This window comes from Chinchilla lanigera, unplaced genomic scaffold (genome assembly GCF_000276665.1).
Source record: "Chinchilla lanigera isolate Chin_1 unplaced genomic scaffold, ChiLan1.0 scaffold00028, whole genome shotgun sequence".
Lineage (NCBI taxonomy): Eukaryota > Metazoa > Chordata > Mammalia > Rodentia > Chinchillidae > Chinchilla > Chinchilla lanigera.
The window spans coordinates 15397652-15418761 of record NW_004955429.1 but is presented as its reverse complement, the minus strand read 5'-3'; the positions used below and the strand labels follow the sequence as shown (position 1 = coordinate 15418761).

The following is a 21110-nucleotide window of genomic DNA, read 5'->3' as shown; positions in this document are numbered from 1 at the left end:
ATCTCAGGTGGGCACAGATGAGAAGCATGTGTGGCACACAGCCGCTGTCCTGCGCCTGGCTGGGGTGGGGACCCAGGGCATGGCAGGGGTAGGCAGGAAGGTGGGATGGCCGACACTGGCCCTGAGACCCGGCCAGAGGAGAGAGGGCCATCGCCTGCCGTTACAGGGAAGATGGCCACCTGCTGTGCCACGGGCTGGAACAAGGAGGAGGGGCAGAAGTGTAGACAGCGAGGGCAGTGCCTGCCTCTGAATGGACCCTTGGTCAGCAGGGTGCCATCGTACTGTTCCTCATGGCACAGGTGCCCGGTTCCCGGCTGGGGTGGTGACAAGACACTGCCCCACGTGGGGGTCAGGCCAGTCGTGCCAGCCATTGCAGGCCAGGCAGCCCTGGCGCCGGTCGGGAAGGCCTGAGGGCTGGGCCACAGCAGCCTATGGCCTAAACCCAACCAAGTGTAAACACGCAGGCGCCACCCAGAGCGCTGGTGGCTTTGAAGTCTGCACTGCGCTGCCTCCCAGCTCCTAGCTCTGCCCCCCCACGGCTGGTGGCTTGTCACAGGTGCCCGGGGCACCAGGGAGCGTGCTGGTCTGCCACTTACCCCTGCCTGAGCAGAGCTTCATGGGCCCTTCCTGCTGCCCCCAGCCCTAGAGCCATGCTGGGGCCTTGCTGGCCTCCTGGCCTGTCCTATGCCCCTTGTAGCCTGGAGCCCGAAGCTCTAAGCTGTGTCACCTCCATTGGAGCCCTGGGGGTTTAGCAAGGCAATGTGTGCCAAGGGCCCCGCACAGGGCCTGGTGTGGAGCAAGTGTTCTGGAAGCCACCAGCCCTTTCCTCTCCATGGATAGGCAGCGCCTTTGGGAGCCATCTCTGTGGGGGTAGGGAGGCTGGGTCTGTGGATGGTAGCCTGAGAGTGTGTGGAGACAGGACACAGGGCATGTCCACCCCAGGAGGGTCCCCAGGTTCCGGGCCTCTGGAGACTGATGAAATGAGATGAAGCTGCTTTACTTCCTGAGTGTCCACCGAGGCCTTCAGAGAGGCGGATCGCTCCTGCTGCAGGGCCCTCACAGGGTCTCATCCAGCAGCAGCCTGGAGGTGGGGTGGCCCACGCATTGGTCCTGCTTTTACGGGAGAGGACACTGAGGCTCAGGAGGGAGTGGCTTATCTAGGCCCCACGATGGCTGGATGACGAGCCAGCCCTGTCCTGCAGGTTGTACAGGGCTCTGCTGCTCCACCTCCGTACTGCAAGTCTGCTCTCTGAGATCCAGTCCTCAGCAGAGTTTGGGGCTTACTGTGCTGACCAGCGCCGACCCCTAGTCCTAACACTGAGGCTCAGAGAGGTGGAAGAGCAGGGAATCTTCCCACTCTCACTCTCCTTGGAGCTCGGCAGACCTGGAGCCGCTCAGCACCACTCACAGCTGGCTTCCCTTCCCTCCATGGGGCTGCTTCTCTGATTTGAATTAGAATGGTCACTTCAGACCTTGGGCAGGTCCCAAACTTCCTCCTGGGAGCCTGGCTCTGAAAGAGAGATGCACATGTAATGACATAATTATGTGCACCAGCAGCCAAGTCCCCACTCCAAGACCGGGGACAATGGGGACTCACCTGGCATGGAAGCAAGGCCTGGACTTCCTTGTGCAGTCAGCGACTGCTCTGGGGAGCTCCATGCCTCCCTGAGAAGGCTAGGAGATAACGAGTTATCCATGCGGGTACAGGGAGGCCCTAGCAGGGCTGTTGTGCTAGCAGAGCTGGCCAGAGTTCAGCATCGTCCCTAGGAGCAGGGACCGTGGAGCAAGCCCCACAGGCCTTGCCTTGGGTTTGACGTCACCGTGATTGATTTGGGAAAGTAGACCTCCCAGCTGTTCCTGTCCTCCGAAGGGCTTCCTTGTTGGATATGCTGCTGTCTGGTCTCTGGGGTCTGCCCTCTCACGGGATGCCTGGGATGCCTGGGATCTGGAGAAGAATGTCCCGTCCCCTGCCCCGCAATGAGGAGCACAGAGCTACGCCATGTCCCCTGGCCTTGCCAGAGCTCTCCTGAGACCTTGACTTCCCTGGTTCCTCCTCACCAGACAGCCTGGGGTCTCTGAGCTCAGGGGTTGTCTCCTCCAGAGACCTGGTCTTCCCAGGCTGGGGCTGGCAGGGAAGAGGCTGCCTGGTACCCCAAGGGTGGACTTACAGGCCCACTGTGTCAGAGAACAGAGAAAGTGGGCCCCCACTGGATGGATTCCCTGCTGTGGGTGGACAGAGCCAGGCCCTGTGTGGGGCCCTGGGCAGCAGGAGAGGCCTTTGCTGAGTCCGCAGTTCTAGTGGGGCTTTTCTGAAAAGTAAAGGACACCATGAGGGTGCCTCCCCTGCCATGGGCAGGGACCCATTCCGTGTGCTGTGGGGCGAGTGGACCCCCTGCCCCCAGCCTCCCCTCCCTCGTGGTGGCCACACCCACGGTGCACACCAGGTCACCTTCGGTCTCCTATGTGGGACGGACACGTGCTGCTGTAAAGTGACAGCGTGGATCACACAGGGTTCCACTCCCCACCTCACCATGCCTGACCTCACAGTTGGACACGAAGGCACAGAAGTTCAGGGGAGGGGATGTCACATTCCCTCAGGGCAGTTGCATCTTCTGGCCAGGCCATAAAGCACAGGAGCAGGAGTGACCGAGACCCTCCTTTGAACTTGGAATCCTTTCCAACCTCCAGTCCAGCCGCAGTGGGAACATGAGGCCGGGTGGCAAAAGCAAGCCCGTTGAGCCCCTCCTTGAGGGGGTCACCAGGCGCCCCCTGTGCCTGCCTTATCCCGGATGCTTAGAACAATATTGTGGTCGTGTAGGTCAGTGAACCGGCCATGACGCAGGGCCCGGCGCCCGAACGCTGCCCCGCGCGGTCACTGGGGAATGTAAACATGCACGGGAGCCCTGGCTTCCTGGCCTCCTCCTTTGTTTATGTAGCACTAAAACTAAGTCTAGGGTCATCTCTGTCTGGCATGAAAGCCCTGAAGCTTTTTGAAGTTCCCTGGAGTTAATAAAATTAGTCTGCCCTCCCTGTGTGACCCAGGCTTAGGGAAAGACGGACCTCTGCTGTCTCTGCATTTGGCTTTTTTAAGTTAATATTTTGTAACCCGAAGAAGGAAGGGGCAGGAAAGATGCAGCCAGAGGGCTCTGAGGGCTTCTTTGGAGCACAGGTAGCCTGCCCGTGGCCCAGGCTCTGAGGCGGGCAGGTCCTGACCACCCACTGGGCACTGCCGGGCAGACCGGCAGCGTCTGTCGTGTGCACTTCCAGGGCCTGGTGGTTGGCTCACTCTCATACGTACCTCCACAGCAGTGAGCAACCAAGTTTTACCCCAAAGAGCCAGGAGCCCCTTCTTCCCCACTTGGGCCCACTCCAAGGTGAGTCCCCCTTTGGTGAGTGCTTACTCAGCAGGCCTCTGTGGAGCAGGGCTGTGTGAGGCCAGGCCTGGGGACAGACCTTTCCTCAACATCCAGTCCAGCAAGGTGACGGCTGGGCCAGCTGGCAGGGGTAAGACAGCGCAGCCAGCGCAGGCCAGGAGGGCTCAGGCTCAGTCCTGGAACGGAGGGGTGCTGTCTGAAGGGGTTGTGTCGGAGTGGAGCCTGGGTGGGTCGGTGCAGTCCTGTGAGGAGTGGGGGCAAGGAGCAGGGACTGTGGGCAGGGAGATGGGGAGGAGGTGTGGGACGGTGGGCGCATGCAGTGGCTGGTGTGGGAAGGTTTCTTGGGTGTATGACCCATCTAAACTTGTCAGGCGATTTGCTTCTGGGCTGTGCCTGCTGTTGTGTGTCAGGTGCATGTCAGCGAGGCTGCTAATAAACACACAGTGTGCAGTGAGCGGGGTCAGGCCCAAGCCACCCGCTCGCTAAGCGTCACACAGGCCCTCACGGAGAGACAGTTGGCACCAGTTTTGTGGGCAGAGAATGCAGAGGAGGAGGAGTACAGGAGAAGGCATGGTCTGCCCTCCTGGAGCCCACATCTCTAGGAAGCCAACAACAGAGAAACCTGTGAGGATGTGACGCTGGCCAGGTGGCCATCTGAGGCCAGACAGATGGTCAGACAGAACCAAGGTGGAATGCAGGGAGGGCAGGCTGTGGCCACAGGGTCACCAGGCCGAGGCCTGGGTCTGGGCCTGTGCTGGGGGTATCAGGTAACAGCAGCTCTCAGGTCTGTCCTCAGCTTCTGTCACTAGGACAGAACACTTGTCGTATACAGTGTAGAAGAGGGGTTTGTCTGGCTCACGGTGTCGGTCCATAGTCCATGGTCAGCAGGCTCCAAGGAACGACCGCAGGGTGGAAGGGTGTGGCAGAGGGCAGCTGCTCACAGCAGGGAGGCTAGGAGCAGAGGGCAGGTAGAGCCAGAGGAAAGATGGACCCGTGACCTCCACCTCCCAGCCGGCTCACACACACATTCCTGGACTGTGAGCTCATGCTAGAGTTGGTCCACCTGTGAGGCTGGTGCCCTTGGGATCCAGGTGACCCCCAAAAGCCCCACTTCAGAGGCTTGGAGACTTTGAGGACGTTGAGGTCCAGACCAGGAGAACCCTGCGCTGGGCTGTGCACAGGGCCTGTTTATAGCCACACTCCAGGTCATGGCAGTCTCTGCAGGGCTTATGGGCAGAGGATGACGAGCTGAGAACCCAGGCCCGAGGTCCTGCCAGTGCGGTTCAGAAGGCTATTCTCTAAGTGGGCTCTGGGCTCCTGGTGCTCTTGGTGCTGGAGCCAGGTCTATGTCTCTGTCAGATCTGTCCCCAGGGGCAAGGAATGGCCTGGGACCCTTGCTCTGCCTCCAAGGGGCCCCAGGGCATCCTGGCTGCCGCTTTGGCCCAGGTGAGCCCACCACACGCACTGCTCGCTGGTGTTGGGCCTGGCCGGTGTGGGCTCCCGCTCTGTCATGCTGCTGCTGTCACATGACGTGGCCCACTCAGACCTCATCCTGGCCTCAGCCCCAGTCTCTGCGACAAGAATAAAGGCCCTGCGGGTGAGGGGCCAGAGGGCTTCAGTGGGAAGGAGCCCAGACAGCAAGGGCTGGGCTGAAGGGCACCTTTCTCCTCCTGAAGATGGCCCGTGGGACTGAGGCTGGGTAGGGAAAGGAGGGACCCATCCCAGAGCCATCAAACCTGCTCAGCTCAGTGCCCCAGCTGGCAGCAAAGAGTGCGCTGGCAGGAGCCCTGGGCAGAGGTGAGCAAAGGCAGGCAGAGTGGCATGGCGCAGCCCGTGCTATCTGGGCACGTCCTCCTGTCCCGACTCTGTGTCCTTCCTGGGGAGGCCCACACAGACCCAGCCACTGGGGCAGGAGTGGCCCTGGGGGAGCTCTTGAAGCTGAGTCCTGAAGGACGAGGAGGAGACCCTGTGTGGGAATGAGGCCTGTGAATTATAAAGGGCTGTGCGAGTGGAAATTGTTATTCTTATCATTATTTGTATCCGATTCATCAATCACTGGGGAGAGGAGGAATGCGAGTACCTTTTATCTGGTGCTATGAATCAAATAGAATAGGATATGTTTTTCCAAAGGTTTTTAGGGTAAATGAGACAGTTTCTGCTTTTCAAAACAATCTATCTGGGGCCCATGGCCAAGCCCGAGTAGAAATGAGATGCTTCCAAGGCAGAGAAGAGCCCAGCCCACTTGGTGCTAGGTGTCCCCACCTCCGGAGAGGACAGAGGGAGGCCGCCACCTCTCGCCAGGGTGCTGTTGTCACAAGGGCTGGCCCAGGATGCGCAGAGGCCCTGTGCCCTTCGGTTCCGAGTCAGAAGGAAGCACGAGGTCCTCCCTGAAAGTGCTCACCCTCGAGGCTTGGATACCAGTGCCCTTGTGCCCACTTCTTCCTGGTCAGCTGGGCAGAAGCCGGCAGCCCCAGTCTCAGAACTGGTCTTGATGTCCACAGCCCTGTCCTCACACAGAGGCCCAGCCCTGCCTGCTGGGTGACTCCCTGCTGTCTCCTGAGTCTGGCACGCACAGGGCATTGTTGGCAGGAGCAGCAGGGATCAGCATGGGCAAAGGCCTCCATGCGGGGTCTGTTTTTGGCTATACTTCTGGTTACTGGCTTACTGTCAGGTGATCGTTGGCTTGTTGTAGTGCTGGGATTTTCTCTCCATAAGAAGTATTTGTAAGTTTCTAAAAGTCTGAGCTTGGTGGGTGTAGGCCACGCTTTCTGAAGTTAAGACCAGGAAGGTGGTGCAGCTTTCCAGAGTGGGGGTGTGCCGCCTGTGCCAGCTGAGGGGTGGCACTGTGGATGTGGCTCTCAGGACCCCTACCTGGACACCACACACACTTTCTGCCAGCCTCCTTCTGGCCCGAGCCTGGCCACCCCTCAAGCGTGGTTCCTCCTGGATGTGCCCAAGGGCCTCCTGATGGTGCAGCTGCCCTAGGGCCAGACTGAGCTGCTGTGAGCCCATGGGACTGGGCCTGTGGACTCCCCTAGGTGTGGAGCCATCCAGAAACCTGAGGGGCAGACAGTAGCTTCCACCAGGGGACCCTTCCTTTGAAGGGTCCTTGTGCATGTGGCCATCTGGACCTGTCTCCCTCTCTAGCCCAAGCCGCTTCTCTGTCCTGCTGCTGTCCCCACTGACCCCTTCTCGAGAGGAGCCAGAGCCACCCCGTTCCACAGGCCGCATTGCCTCCTGCAGGGAGACTCGGCCTGCACAGTCGCCCTTGTGACTCTCACAGTCTCGTACCCTGTGCCCTTCATTCCCCACTGCCTTGGGCCCTGCTGGGAGCCTGGAGCACCCAGTCCTCTGTTTGTGCCACCTCTGGGTCAGCTTCCTTTTCTCCCTCCGGAGGCTCTGTGACTGTGTCAGGACATAGCGACCACGTCTGTCCAGCTCACTCTCTCACCACATGTGCTCCAGGGGCTGCCAGACCCCCTCTCCAAGAGTGTGGCTTTCTCTTATTTTCATCTTCACACTTTCTACTAGAGAAACTGAGGCACAGTGAGTTCGCCACCTTTCCCAGGTCACGCAGCTACCAGGTTTAAAGGCAGAGTCTGGCTTTAGAGCTAGTGCTGTAACCATTCTATTCCCTGCCCCTTGCTCCGGAGCTCAGTGAATGTTTTGCTGTAGAGTGGGTAGACACAAGCCAGCCCCAGCCTCGGCCCTGGAGGGGTTGTGGTGGCTGGATGAGTGTCCTGGGCTGGGGTTGCCAGGGGGTACAGGGGTCCTGGTAGACCCCGTGTACCTTTGATTTGGGGGATGTGGGTTGGGGTGGAGGGAGCAGCTCTAGAGAGGCCTGAGCACCAGCTCTCTGGGGCAGCCCAGTGTGTGACCAGAAAGCCTGCCCAGCTCGGAGTAGGGCTGCAGATGTCCTTGTGGACTAGAAGTGACAAGAGAATCTATCCTTTCCCCACAGCATACAAGGGTCACTTGGTGGGTGTCTTCATCCATGCAAGCATTTCAAAGGTCATCAAGAGAGAGGGTGTGTGTGAAAGTGCCTGGGCATGGGGAGGCTGCTCCCGAGTCCTTCCCAGCATCTGACTCTGTTGGTGTGGCAGGGGAGCGCACCTCCCTCGCCTCACACTCTGCTGTCTGACACAGAACACAATGCCCATGGTCGCTCGTGCCTGTCCTCAGTGGTCCTGGTGCGGTCCACAGAGGCTGTGGGCCACTTGCTACTGTGGTGCATGGCTTCTCCCAGGAGGACAGGATGGACAGGGCAGAGGCTGTACACTTGTCATCTCTGTGCAGTCCCCAGTGGAGGGCACTCAGCATCCCGGCCCACATTTGCCGTGGGAGAGAGGACTCGCAGAGCAGGGGTGGTGAGGACAGGAGATGGCCTGGCCAGAGGGGAGAGATCTGGAAAAGCTTCCAGATGTGCACAGCTCATGCAGTCAGGCTGGCCCCGCCATGTCTTCATACACTTGCATCCCCTCTCAGCCTAGGCACCCACCCAAAGATGAGGGGCAGCAAGAGCAGGGGTGTGGGGGCCCACAGAAGATGCAAACCCTACTGACATCTTCCTCTCTCTCCATGCTGGCCGTCCGTGCAGGCGATGGATGACTACAGTGTGATTGGCCGCTCTCTGTTCAAGAAGGAGACTAATATCCAGCTCTTCGTGGGGCTCAAGGTACACCTGTCCACGGGAGAGCAGGGCGTCATTGACAGTGCCTTTGGCCAGAGCGGCAAGTTCAAGGTCCACATCCCTGGTAAGCGCACTGTCTCCTCCAGCTCCGGCACACTGCAGGGCACAGGGGAGTGGCAGAGGTGGTTCCAGGATGTGCTGCTTGGCCCAGGTTGCTGATCCTGCCTTTCCAGCATATATCCTGGGCATCTGAACATGGGGTCAGGGTCTGGCCTGAGCAGGGTCAAGGTCAGAGTCTGAACTCCCACTCCACCCCTGGGGGTGACCGTGGACACGGCCCAGCTCGTCTGTGAGGGGGACACAATGGTAATCGCACATGACAGTGTAGACATGAGGCAGACCACCCTTGAGCCGGGCTGGCCTTGTTGCTGCCGGGCCAAGGGGGCAGAACCTTGAGTTTCTCCCTGCACTGGTCCCTGGGCACTTGGGCATTGATTCCACTTGCATTTTACACGGGTCTGAGAGGGATAGACAGTGAACACCCCGTGTGTGTATACGTGTATGTGCGTGTGCATGTTTGCACAGAAAGAAGGTATGGGGGGGACCAAGGGAACATTCACATCACGCAGTATGGTCTCTGATCTTCTATTCCCCACCATTGTCTTACAAAAGTTCCCAGTGCAGCCAAGTTGAAGCATTTCCTCCTGAGCCCGTCAGCCTCCCCTCAGTGTCACCCGGGCCATTCCTGTCCTCTGCGTCAGAGCTCCAGGCTGACTGTGAAAACAAGGGGCAGCCAGCAAGGGGCTCTGTCAGCACAGCAGTGTGGTGTCCATGGGGAAGTTTCCCTAAGGACAGGGCGGTGCGCCAGCCCCTAGCCAGCAAGCAGGGCTTTGGCTCCTCTGCGGAAGTGAGGGGGCTGTTGCTTCCCCAGGGCCTTCTCTAAGCCCCGAGGCCACAGACGATACTGCCCCCTCCCGGGGAGACCATGGCAGCCAGGGCCCTGCTCCTCCATGGCACGGGGCTGACTCTGTTTGACTGTACCCCCAGGCCCCTGCCAAGCTGGAGCTGAGCCAGGGAGGCAAAGCACCCCAGCTGTGGGATCCTCCACCTTCCAAACCACGTCCACTCACCCACCACCCCTCGGCCTCTGCGGTGCTGCCTTCAGCCGCCCCAGAGTCCTGTGGGCCCCCTCGTCGTGAATGTGTGTTGTCCCAAGAACCTGGGCCTTTCCCTGGGCCCCAGGGAACGTGCAGGGGATTAGGCGGGCAGCCCAGCTTCCAGACCACGCTACCAGGCCCACAGGGCCTGTGGGATGCCTCAGCAGGGCTAGGCACCCAGAGGGGCAGTGCCTAGTGGGCAGGGAGCCGAGCATGCTCATCACTCCTCCAAAGCACTATCCCAGGAAGGGGGAGGAGACCCTTCTTCACCCTTCTTGGGGGGTCTAGGACCTGTTGGTCTCCGCTTGGCTCCCTCCCTCTGGCCAGGGCACGCTCAGGGCTGGCTGTGCCCGGAGGAGGCGGCGTGGGCGTGCTCCCAGGCGGGGTGGGTGGAGGGAAGAGGGATGTGGCAGCGTGGTGCACTGGAGTTCACATTCCTCTGCAGGTCAGCAGCCTTCTTAGTTGTCTGCTTCCTGTTTGTGGCGCTCTTGTTAAACATCACTGGGCAGATTCCTTCATCCCACCCTCCTCCTTCCATCCCGCCCTGGCCCTCCCTCCGGTGCCTCCCTTGAACCTTTTTGAGGAGCCTTCATTGTGAAAGCATCTGCAGTAAGCGAGAGCCATCCTGTACCAGGGGAGGAAAGGCTGTGGCGGGCTGCAGGGTGGCAGGGGCTCCGGTCCCGTGCTCGGAGGCCCCTCAGCGTGGGAAGCGATGGGGTCAGGACTACACCCTGCAGAGCAAGCTGGGCCGGGCCAGACAGGCAGGGTCCTTTGGGTGTGCTTGTGGCAGCCCCTGCCTGGGTTGCAGGTCAGGTGCCAGCAGGGCTGGGCAGGGGTTGCAGAGCTAGATGACGGGCAGCGTTTGACTCTCACTGCGTGGGGATGTGGGCCCTGGGTCCCTTCTGTCTCACTCTGATTAAAAACACTGTCTCGGTGAAATAGCCTGTGCTGGGGCAGCCAGCAGTCAGAGGCCGGAGGAAGGGCCAAGAAGCCTGCATTTCCGGCACTGCTCCCCACAGAGCCCTCGTGCTATCGGGACCCCGCAGTGGCTGTGCTGGAGAAAGGGCAGCCAGAGGAAGGTACTGGGCATTGATGAGGCCCCTGCCCGTGCGGCTGGGTCACCACGTCCTGAGAGCCCTGAGGTAGGGCCGCAGGTCCCACCCCCCTCGCGTCCCCACATGGTGGGGGACAAGAGCCCCCTCTTGGGGACTTCCCACTGGAGAAGAGCTGGGTGACAGGTGGAGGGGACTTGTTCCTGATGCCTTCCAGCTCTGCGTTGCTCGCTCCGGAAGAGGAGGAGACAAATGTGCATGAAGCTTTCTCCTCTGAAACCCTTCAGCCTGCGCCAGACCCGCCAGCCACCGGGTACATGGTAGGCGCCTCCTCCATGGGGCTCCTCATGGGCCACTCAGGGGAGACTCCTGAGTGCGGCTTTAGCATAGCGTGTTCGGAGCTGGGCCTGGCACAGAAAGCCCCGGGCCCTGCATCCTCCCACACACCCTTCCCACCGAGTGACCATGCAGCTGCCAAAGCACAGAGCTTTAAGCACTCGCTAGGTGGAGGCCAGGGCCACAGTGCCCCCCAGGACCACAGTAATGCCCATCTTGCTCATGGGTGCCTCCTTCATGCCAGGGGCCCAGCACTTTTCTTGTGAGTAGGAGCTTGGTCTTACTACAGGGTCACTAGAGGTTGCAGATCCTGCTGATTGTCACTTAGGGTGATCAGCTCTTGGGAATCTTTAATAAGCTTTTAAATTATTATCAGTCACAACTTCATGGACTCTAGGCAGATGGGACCCAAATGAAAGGGAATTGTAGAATCATGCCCAGAGGTGTGGACCCATAGGGACCTTGGTTCACTCCTCGGCCAGCCCTCAAAGTGAGGAGTCCAGTAAGCCCCTGAAAGTGCTGTCGCCTACCCCTGCATTGTCCCCACGGCCCTCAGCACAGGTCATCCTTTACAGGAGGAGCTGCGGCTCAGTGTGCGCGGTACAGCCTGTCTGGTAAGTGTCAGAGCTAGGGTTCAACCTAGAGCGCTCACTCCTGACCACTCTGCCAGAGGCCCTCTGTACAGAAACTGGACAGGAAGGATTGCCACCAAGTCTTGGCCACCACTGCAGCTACCACTGGTGCCACCACCAGCACTTTACCCACCTCTCCACGGCCACACGTGGTACTGTCCCATTCCACAGGGCAGGGGGTGGATGCTCCTTGCTCACGGTGGCAGTCAGTGGTGGCCAGTGTCTTAATCTGCCCCTGGTCCCTAGGGAGGCTGCTGTGGACGCAGAACCCCTCTCTAGGGGGCTCCCACCCATTCCCAGGACTCAGGTTCCAGCAGAATCCTGCACCATGTGTGGAGACAGCAGGCAGGCTCAGTCACTCTATGTCCCGGACAGCTGGCATTCTTCATTCCTCCACCAGGATTTTGGTGCTACTGACAGAACCCTGCCGTGTCAGAGTTTCTGTTGGATGCTGGCGTGGAGTTGGAGGTGATGCGGAGTCTATGCTGTCCACAGACAGTACTTTGCATGCCCCCTCACCAGCTTGGGAGGACAGGGAGCCAGGCCAGGGCTGTGGGCCCTTGCTTGTCCAGGTCAGAGCTAGGAAGCCTATGGTACATGCGGTTGCCTGCTGGTCCCTCCTCGCCCAGCAGGCCTGGTATCACTGGCCATCTTCCTTTCGCCAGCCTTCCTGTACCAAGTACCTGCTCTTCCACGTACAAGCCTTTGTCCCGGTGTCAGACACAGCTCTAGCTTTTGGGTGCCCGGCTCCATGAATTCGCTGTGGATTGTCTGTGTCCACAGTGCTGTGTGCACCCAGCCCCCAGAGCCCCTGCTCCCTTGCAGCTCAGGCTGGGGGCCCACAGCAGGCATCCCTGTGCCAGGTCAGAGGCTGGCAGTCCAAGTTCACAGGGGCTGGCAGGGCTGGTTTGACGGAGGCCTTTCTCCTTGGCTTGTGGATGCCACACTCTCCTTGTGTCTGCATGTGGTCTCCTGTGTGTGCCTGTGTCCTCGTCTGTTCTAACAAGGGTACCCGTCACCTATGGGATTAGGACTCACCATGATAGCCTCGTGTTAACTTCCCTTCTTGTAAGACCACAGCCTCACTGTGAGGTCCTGGAGGCTGGTACCTCTGCCTGTGAAGGTGGGGATGCGTTCAGTTCGTCACAGTGAGAAGGGTGACATTATGCAGATGGTCTCCCACCTGCTTCTGAGCCACATTTGTGGGCCACATTTGTGCTGTGTGGTACCCGAGGTCTTATTGCGGAGCCCCCGGCTAAGGCTGGCATCAAAGCGACTTACAGGGGGCACTGCTCTGGACGGTGAAGACATGTGAGGCCTCTGTGTTCCTAGAACATGCCCGTGTAGGCCCACACATAGCATAAAGGGCACAGCAGTGCTGTGAGGGCCATTCCTGCAGGCCATGAGTGTCACCTCAGCCTCAGTCCACCAGTGTGGATTCCCGTGTCTGTGAGTTAAAGCCTCATCTCTAAGACTGTGACAGGATTCTGCCTGTCCTTAGGCTGAGGACCACGGACTTAAGTCCCCTCCCGCACATTACAGGGAAGGAGCCTGGGCTTAGAGACCCAGGCATGAGAGGGGCACCTCAGCTGCAGCTGGGCCTGACACCCCAGGACTGTTGACACGTCAGTTCAGTCCTGACACCCGAGACTGTCGGCCTTGCCTTGCCCTGGCTCCCTCTGGTAGGTGGAGGAACCAGCTGTCCAGTAAGATACCCTGTCCTGGCACTTCCTCCCACCCAGAACAGCAGGCCTCTAGCGCCACCACCTTGCTCAGGCCCACCCCCATGCAAGCCAGCTTCCCTGCGGGCAGGCCGTACACAGGGCCAGGGTTCTGCATTTGCTTGCTCGATGCTTGTTCCTGCCACCACCAGCTAGGAGAACTGGGCCTCCAGGACTCTATGGAGGAGTTGCATGCGTAGGCCTGGGTCACAGCCTTTGTCTGAGGTCAGCAGCAGCATTTCCTGTCTTCAGCCACAGCAGGCGCAGAGTTGGGTGGATGGCTGCATTTGGTGTAGACCTGCAGCCCCCACATACAAGGAATGGTGTCTTCTGTATTTTGTTTGAAAGAAGAAGAGTTTAAACAACTGCCTGCATTAAAATCCCTGCCTGGCCGTGGCTGCACCACCGTGAATCAGGCCACCTTCCCCACACGTTCACCTTCCTGGGCCCACTTTGCAGGGTGTCCTGGGCGTCCAGCTGGTATAGTGTGTGACAGTCCAGTCTCAAGTGCCCAGCATGTGCCTGGTGCCTAGAAGGTGAGGTGGCCCCCTTGCCTGGCCTGTTTGCCCCTGGAAGCCTGGTGGTGCAGGGCCAAGGCCTGGCACATCTGCAGAGGCGCCACCACTCAGCTGCACACCAGTGTTGCTGGGCTCTAGTGGCCACAGTGTCACCACATCATCCAGTGTTTCAAGAGAGACTAGCAACGTGGATTATTTTTACGCGACAGCTTCTCAGACATGGGCCACCAGGTGTGGCCCCGTGCTGGTGCCAGGCCTGTGATACACTGCCCCTTTCTCTACTGCAACCTATAGGAGAATCTTTCCTCTCAGCTCCCTGAAGGGACACCTAGGTGACCGTCCAGACCCTGGGGCGGCCAGATAGAAGGGAACCTGACAGCACTGGGCTGCAAGACTCCTAGAAACCCACGGAAGAAAAAGTAAAGAGTTGCCTTTGTGCCCAAGGATGAGGATGCTGAGAGTTCTGGGGTTGTGCATGGCATTGTGCTGGGCTGTGTGCTCCCCTGGGGCTCAGATGAAACTGCTTTCCTTCCCCCGTAAAACCTGCTGTCCTGCCTGGCCAGCCTCTGGTGGCGGCTGCAGTCTGTGGAGCAGCCCTGTCTCTTGTCCTTGGGCTTCCCCTGGAGCCCTCGGCCAGCTGCCTGGAGTGTGGTTCCTGCCAGCACCACATTGGCTCTTGCTGAAAGACGTTGGCAGGGCTGGCATTCGTGCACACTTGGCATCTTCTGCGCACTCCGAGACTTTGGAAGCAGGGGATGTCACCAAGAAAGAGTCAGCAGACGGGAGCTGCAGCCCCGGCCGGAATGTGAGCCTTTCTGAGCTGGTGTCCTCGTCAGATGCGTTGTGTGGAGGGCCCCCTCCCTGCACTGTGGACGACTCCGAGCAGGAGGAGAGCTGAGGTGCACCTCTCGGAGTGCTGCCCCACCGAGCCTGACAGCTGCTACCAGGCTGTTGTGGTCGCTTTCCCAGTGCGTGCATGAGCCCTTTGAATGCCAGCTGTCGTGCCAAGGCTGTGCCTGTGATCTTCAGCCCCTGTTCCTAGGAATAGGACATCCTCCTGTAGGAATGAAATACACTTGTCACTTGAGATAGTTAGCATTTTTGCTGTGATGTAAGATGCCAAGTAACTTCTCAGGCATTTCTGGATTCGGGCTCAGGGAAGGAGGGCACCACTGTGGGTTGTGAGGTCTGCTTTGTTTCCCGACACCAACATTTGATCTGGTTTGGTTCAGTGGTTTGGTTTGGTTTGATTTGGTTTGGCAGTGCTGGAGAAGGAACCCAGAGCCCTAGCACACTAGCCAAGGAGGCTACCCGAGACATACCCCCAGCCCCGCCATGGATGTTTTGAAAAGGAGCCGGCCTGCAGTCCTCAGGTCCGTCTGCCTGAAGCTTTGTCACAGCTGGGCTACAGTGTGCATGTCTGGAATGAATCACACAAGGAGATCTGGTGTCCTCAGCATAGCCTGCAGGGATGCACACAGGGTCCCAGTGCTCTTCACAGTGGTGCTCAGTTTGGCTGCTGGGGAAGGTATGTTTAGTGTTGCTGAGTGTAAAGACAGGGCCTGGGCACGGCTGTGGCAGGAGCTCAGTGGCCATATCCCACGTAGGATACTTCTGCAGTCCCTTTGGAAGTCGAGGGCTGGTGTCAGTAAGGTGGGCTAGTCCTCTGGGGGCTGAGCCTGGGATGCCGTGCATCTCTACCACCCTAGGAGGTGGGTGCTTCCTCCAAGCCTGTCCCTTCTCTCCTCCCTGCTGTGGCTGACAGCACACCCAAGCACAGCTGGTAGAAAGGACTTCAGAAGGTGGCAACCACCCTGGACACCCTAAAGGGGAGAGGGACATGGGGACCAAGAGGATGACGTGACTGCTCCCTTGCAGGAGGGGGTGCTCACTGAGTCAGGCAAGCTTGGGTGGTCTTGAGGGTGAGGCAGTTTCCCCAGGTAGCAAAAGGGAGAACAGGCCTTCAGGACAGAAGGAGCAGGACATGCCTAGGCCTGGAGGCTGGGCAGGGTAACAGTAATAGAAACCAGTGTGCCCTGTGTGACAGGATGCCTGGGACCTGTCCTAAGCGCTTTGTGTATTGGAGCTCATTCCCTTGGTGTGTTCAAGGGCTGATGTGGGAGTGGGGTTTATAGCAGTGGCACCTCCCTTGTGGGTCTCCCGAGGTACCACTCGGGGCCAAGGCTGGGAGCCTCTGGCAGCTCAGTCCAACTCCGGTAAGGTCTTGGCAGAAGGAGAGGAGAAGATGCCTGAGAGGCTGTGCTCTGTGCTGGCATCTGGCCTTGGCCTCCACAAAGCCTCTCCCCAGACACATGACGTTTCTGTATCCTGGCTCCTGGCACTGCAGGCCACCCGTGAATGCCCCTGGCCTCTTCTCACAAGGTCCCAGTAACATTCCATGCCAAGAGGTGACAACAGAAGCCCTCTTGATGTGACCACATGTCCCCTGGGGGGGGGGTGCAGAATCTCCCCATCAAGAACCCCAGGTCCAAGGGGCTGGTGGAGGCCATTAGAGGTGGTATACATGGAGGGGCCCCATCGGAAAACTTCCTGTGGCTGGTGGTGAGGGCAAGACTGAGAGCCTCGAGGCTGGGTATGGAGAGGGGATAGAGAGGCAGGTGAGCAGCTCAGCACTGGTTGGGTACAGAGTAAAGCACTTCAGACCTGTCTGGGGAGGCCCTGGCCAGTGAGAAGGGCCCAAGGACACACAGAGTTTGGGGTCGGGCCCATCCAGGGAGTCCTCATCCATGCATAGCCTCCCCTTCAACACGGCTGGTGCCGGGGCCCAACCTCCTGACAGGGTGCTCCCACCCCATCTCCCACCTTCAGGGGGAATCCAGAAAGACCAGTGTTGTGTGTGTCCCCTAACCCGCTTCTCACCCATAGAAGTACATGGCCACATAGGCAAGAGAGTGTGAGGTGCTGGAGACGAGTTACCCAGTCTCCTCACTCCGACACCTCAGGGACTTCAGTTCCACTCCACAGGCAGCAGGTGAGGCAGGAGGGCTCCAGCCAGGAGCTAGCCCTCCGAGTGCCCTCCTCCTTGGCCAGGCTCCCAGCAGGGTGACAAGGCAGCCTCTTCAGGAGCAGGCAGGTGCCCATGGGCGGTACCCGGGGTGCACAGCTGCTCAGGCCACTACCAGTGCGGTCGGTCGTCTTCATAGCTCGGTGACAGGGCTGCCACCCTGTGCCCCACACATACCTACTTCCTTGCTCTGGGCTCTGACTGCTCCCTGGACCCCCCTCACTTCTAGGGGCTGCCTGTGTCGCCTGCCAAGGGACCAAAGTTAACCCTGTCTGTCTCTAGTTAGGGGCCTACTGGTTTTCTCCTGCTCTTCTAGCTGAGCCCCACGTCACCCTGGAGCTTCCTGACGTTGAGTATGAGCTGTATTGTGGGTGCGCATCTGCACGCACACCCTTCAGTGGGCGCCAGTGTGACATCGGGGAGACTTGGGGACTTTCAGGAAGGGCCCCCACACAGTTCTTGGGATGAGAATGGGATCATGCAAAGGGAAACAACAAAAGTGCAGCCATGTCTCTGAGTGGGTAAAGGAGAAAATGCTTGCAGAGCCTCCAGGTCCCTGTCCCCTTCAGTGGGCCTGATGTTGTCCTGTCTCCTGCACAGGCTGCCATCCTGGGCCATCAGGGAGGGCTAGGGTCAGGAGTTACGGATCTGTCTGGTCAGCACTCACCTCCGTGTGGCGTCCATGACACCTGCAAGTCCCAGGCCCATGCTCAAGGCTGCAGCATAGTGAGCAGACCCCCGGGATCACCGCCGTCCTCCTTGCTCCAGTGTCACCCCCTAAAGCCAGGCGGGACTAAGAAATGGGCCAGTTACATGTCAGGTACAGATGACAGAATTCGCCTCAGCTGACCCAAGTGCCATGACCCACCGAGTTCAGAATATGCTGTGCAGTCCCAGGACCTGGCCTCCTCCAGGAACCTCGCAGAGAGTTCTGGGTATTCCTCCCACCCACACGCCGGGCCCTGCTCACCGCCACGCCAGCCGTGTGTCGAGGCACTCCGGGCCCATTGGACAGCCTGGGCCACGTGCTCCTCCTGCACTAGAACTGTTCCTCAAGGAATCCCAGGGGCTGCCCCAAGCACTGGGCCAGAGTGGCAGGAAACCCACATGTGATGGAGCCAGCTTTCTGCCACTGTAGCAAAATACCTGGGATAACCAGCATATAAGGAGGAGAGGTTTATTTTGACTCAGGGTCTCAGTCCATGGCACTTGGCCCTGTTGCCTCCTGGCCTGTGACAGCGCTCAGCAGTGGGGGCCTGTCATCTCTGGGCAGCCAAGGTCCCCTTCAAGGCCACAACCCTCTGTACCCACCCGCTACTGGCTGCTGACCTAGCCCCAACAGCCTGGCCACTCTACCCCCAGGGAGGTCCAACACTGGCTTTGTGAGGCGTGGCATGGGCACACCTGAGGCCCAGGCAGGCATGCGTTCCACTGTACCCCGTCCCCACGGCCTCCACTGCTCTCACGGGAAACCTGGCCAACAGCCTGCTCAGGAAAAAAGAGTTGAAAAGGGGTGAGAGGTGAAAGTTGAGGTTTCAGAAAATCCCTATAAAAATGAAAACAAACCATTAGTCTTTCTCCTCGGCGTCTTACCCTGCCAGTGCCCTTTGCGGATCCTGCCCCGTGTCTATGGGGACAGCGGTTCTGAAACCTAATCCAGCCGCCGACCAGGACTGCCACCCCCACCGGGTGTGTGCTGTCTGAGCTTCAGAGGAGTGGCTGGAACCAAGAGCAGAGAGCACTTCGGGGTCTCTTCCCCATGCGAGCAGCCAGCCTCCTCCCCCTTGGCCATTGAAGCATTTCAAAGCAATTGTAAAAACTATATGAACCCCATCGAAGAACTGCTACAACAATGTTTATACCCAGCATTTGAAACAAAGACAGTGACATTATAAATAATTGTAGATGATGAAGATAGGCAAGGAAAAATAACATAATTAAAAGAATTTTACAAGATGGACCGTTCACAAAGATGGATGGAGTAACACAATACGTTAAAAATATCTGCAATTAACATAAACACAGCGCCGTGGACAGGAACCATCTGCTGGCCAGCTCACCCTGGGCTGGGTCCCCTGTCATCCCTGCAAGGCGGGCCAGGGGCCAGGGGCTTCTCTGGGTGGCCATCGCAGCTCTGGGCCCCTGGAAGAGGATGAAGGGGGGCATCCATTCCGGCTGTGGCAGAGGCCTGCCCTGGGACCTGTTCGGAAGACAGCACAGAAAAGGGGGAAGCGAGGGAGTATCACAGTGCTTCCTCTGCAACCTCCCGACCCCAGGTGCAGTGGCCCAGCCGCCGTCCCCAGGTGCCTCTCCATCTTGGCACTTTGACACCGAGGCGGTCCGCAGGGCCCCTCTGGCTGCTCTGTGCATTGGCGGATTTGTTCCGCACCCTGCCCCACCGCAGGGCAGCTGCGTGGTGGGTGCTGTCACTCTGTGCCACATGCGACTAACTGGTAGCTTCTGGGGCCAGGTGTGTGGTGTAGGGAGCAGGTGGGGAGACAAGTGAAGGAGGGCCTGACGCAGGGGCATGGCTGTGAGGGCTGGGTGCCTGCTCCCTGACACCTGTCTGAGGCTGACACAGAAATAGAGGCCGGCGCACTTGCATGTGTCTGTGTGATTGTCTAAAATATTTGTGTTGGGGCAGCACTGGGAATTGAACCCAGGGCCTTTGCCCTGTGCTCCATCCCCAGCTATTTTTTTTTTTTTATTTTATATTTTGGACAAGTTCTCACCAAGTCACTAAGTTGCCCAGGCTGGGCTCAAACTTTCAGTCCTCCTACATCAGTTTCCCAGAGTGCTGGGATTACAGGCATACACTACCATGCCTGGCTTAAAATTTATTTTTAACTGAACAAACCTGTGCCACACAGAGGAGCATAGACAACCCATAGCCAGCAAGGTCAGCTGAATGGGAGCTCAGCTTAGGCTTCCTGACACTCTCGCAGCCTCCCTCGCCTTCTGTGTAAGGATGAAATGCAGAGGTAGCCAAGCCCAGCCACCACTCTCCCTGGGGGTAACGCACTCTGTCCCTCCTGTGGCTTCATCACCCTGTGTTTTGTCTTCCCTATCTGTGTGCAAAGGAACATCCCTTACCCAAAATGCTTGGGACCAGATGTGTTTAGGTTTGGAGGTTTTCAGATTTTGGAATATTTGCATAGACTTTACCAGTTGAGCACCCTCAGTGCAAAAATCCCAAAGCTGAAATGTCCCTAAACATCCTCTGCATTTCAGATCTTAGAACACTTTTGGATTTTGGACTTTTGGATTAGAAATGCTCTACTTTTGTGTGCTTGTATGTGTGTGAAATTTTCACACGCATAGCTACACACTGAATTGGGTGTGGCCAGAGAACGATTGCTATTTTCTTTGTGGAACTTGCTGTTCTGGTTGGCACATCTGCTAAATAGACTGGTTCGTATGCCTAGTTCCTGTCTGAGGACACTCAGGTCACCATTTCCCACTGCAGAGAGGCAGCGTGAATCCCTCCAGCCAGGTCCCAGAAACAGAGCTGTGTGCTCCTGGGACATGTGCACCTGCAGGTGGGGCGGACTCTGTGGGTGGCGGTGCCGTCCATCCCGACCTCCCGTCCTAGTGGCATTTGCATTATCTGATCTACTGTTCCTTGCCAGTTTGATGCAGGATCTAGTTTCTCCCCAGATGCAGTGCTCATCCTGGTTTCTCGGAGGTCTGCAGTGAGCCCCAAATCCCAGGCCTCTGCAGGAATTCTTCTGGCATTTTCTGGGCAGAGGGAATATGGCTTCTGAGCACCTCTGTCGGGGAGAAGAGGGGGCCAGGGGTTTGCATGGAATGCAGGCTCCTGTTGGCTTTGCCTAGTTTTCTGCTGAGGGTGGAGCCAGATGGCCTGGGGTGCCGAGTCCCCGTTTGTTGAGACCCCCAAGGTGGTCGCTTCACAGCCCTGGGGTCTGTCCCAGTGTCTTCAGGAAGGGGACATAGACACCTGCTGAATATCTCGTTTGTGGTTGGTGCCCTCCTCCTGAGTGGTCACCTTTGTTGTGAGTGGAAAGGGAGGGACAGTGATGACCGCTGAAAGGGAATGATCTAGCCAGAGAGTTGGAAACTGGCCCCCAAAGCTGGTCCTCCCCCAGGCAGCAGGATGAGTTCTCCTGATGTGAGGGTGAGCTTGGGCCAAGGCCAGGCCAAGCCTTGCAAGACCCCAAAACCCACGTCCTCTGAGGAGCCTTCTACGCCTGCAGGCTCTGGGATCCACACATGCTGGCAGAGGCTCCCCATGGATGAGCACCAGGGAGGAGGAGCAGGGCTGAAGAGAAGCAGTGTCCAGCCAGGCCCGGCTGTGATTCAGGACGTACCGGGGAGAAGGAGCGCATTCTGGGCCAAGATGGAAGGGGAGATGGCGGCGGCTGGGGTCAAGGGTTGTGGGAGGAGCGCAGAACATAGGCCGGGCTACGGGGGAGGGGAGTGGGAAGGCTGCGGTGCACGAGGTATAGGATACAATGGGCAAGGCAGTGGGGTGCAGGGGGAAGGAAGTGGGATGCAGTGGACGTGGCAGCGGAGTGCCATGGGAGAGGAGGTGGGATACAGTGAGAGCGGAAATGGGGTCCACGGGAGAAGTAGGATTTCATGGAGAGGAAATGGGACACAGTGGGAGAGGAAGGGGATGCAGTGCAGAGGAAGTGGGATGCAGTG

At 58.6% G+C, this 21110-nt stretch overlaps 1 protein-coding gene and 1 long non-coding RNA gene across 3 annotated transcripts in view; both read left to right on the top strand.

The window, feature by feature from the left end:
- The window catches only part of Eefsec (eukaryotic elongation factor, selenocysteine-tRNA-specific), a 217099-nt gene that overhangs the window by 179594 nt on the left and 16395 nt on the right, over positions 1–21110 (top strand). For both annotated transcript variants that reach the window (XM_005387044.2, XM_005387043.2), the window contains exon 6: positions 7972–8128. In XM_005387044.2, the coding sequence (XP_005387101.1) occupies positions 7972–8128 (157 nt within the window). The remainder of the gene's footprint in view (positions 1–7971; positions 8129–21110) is intronic.
- Positions 8135–14515, top strand: LOC106148819. Its single transcript, XR_001234518.1, has 2 exons — positions 8135–10303; positions 10431–14515. It is a non-coding gene; the product is annotated as an uncharacterized LOC106148819 (long non-coding RNA).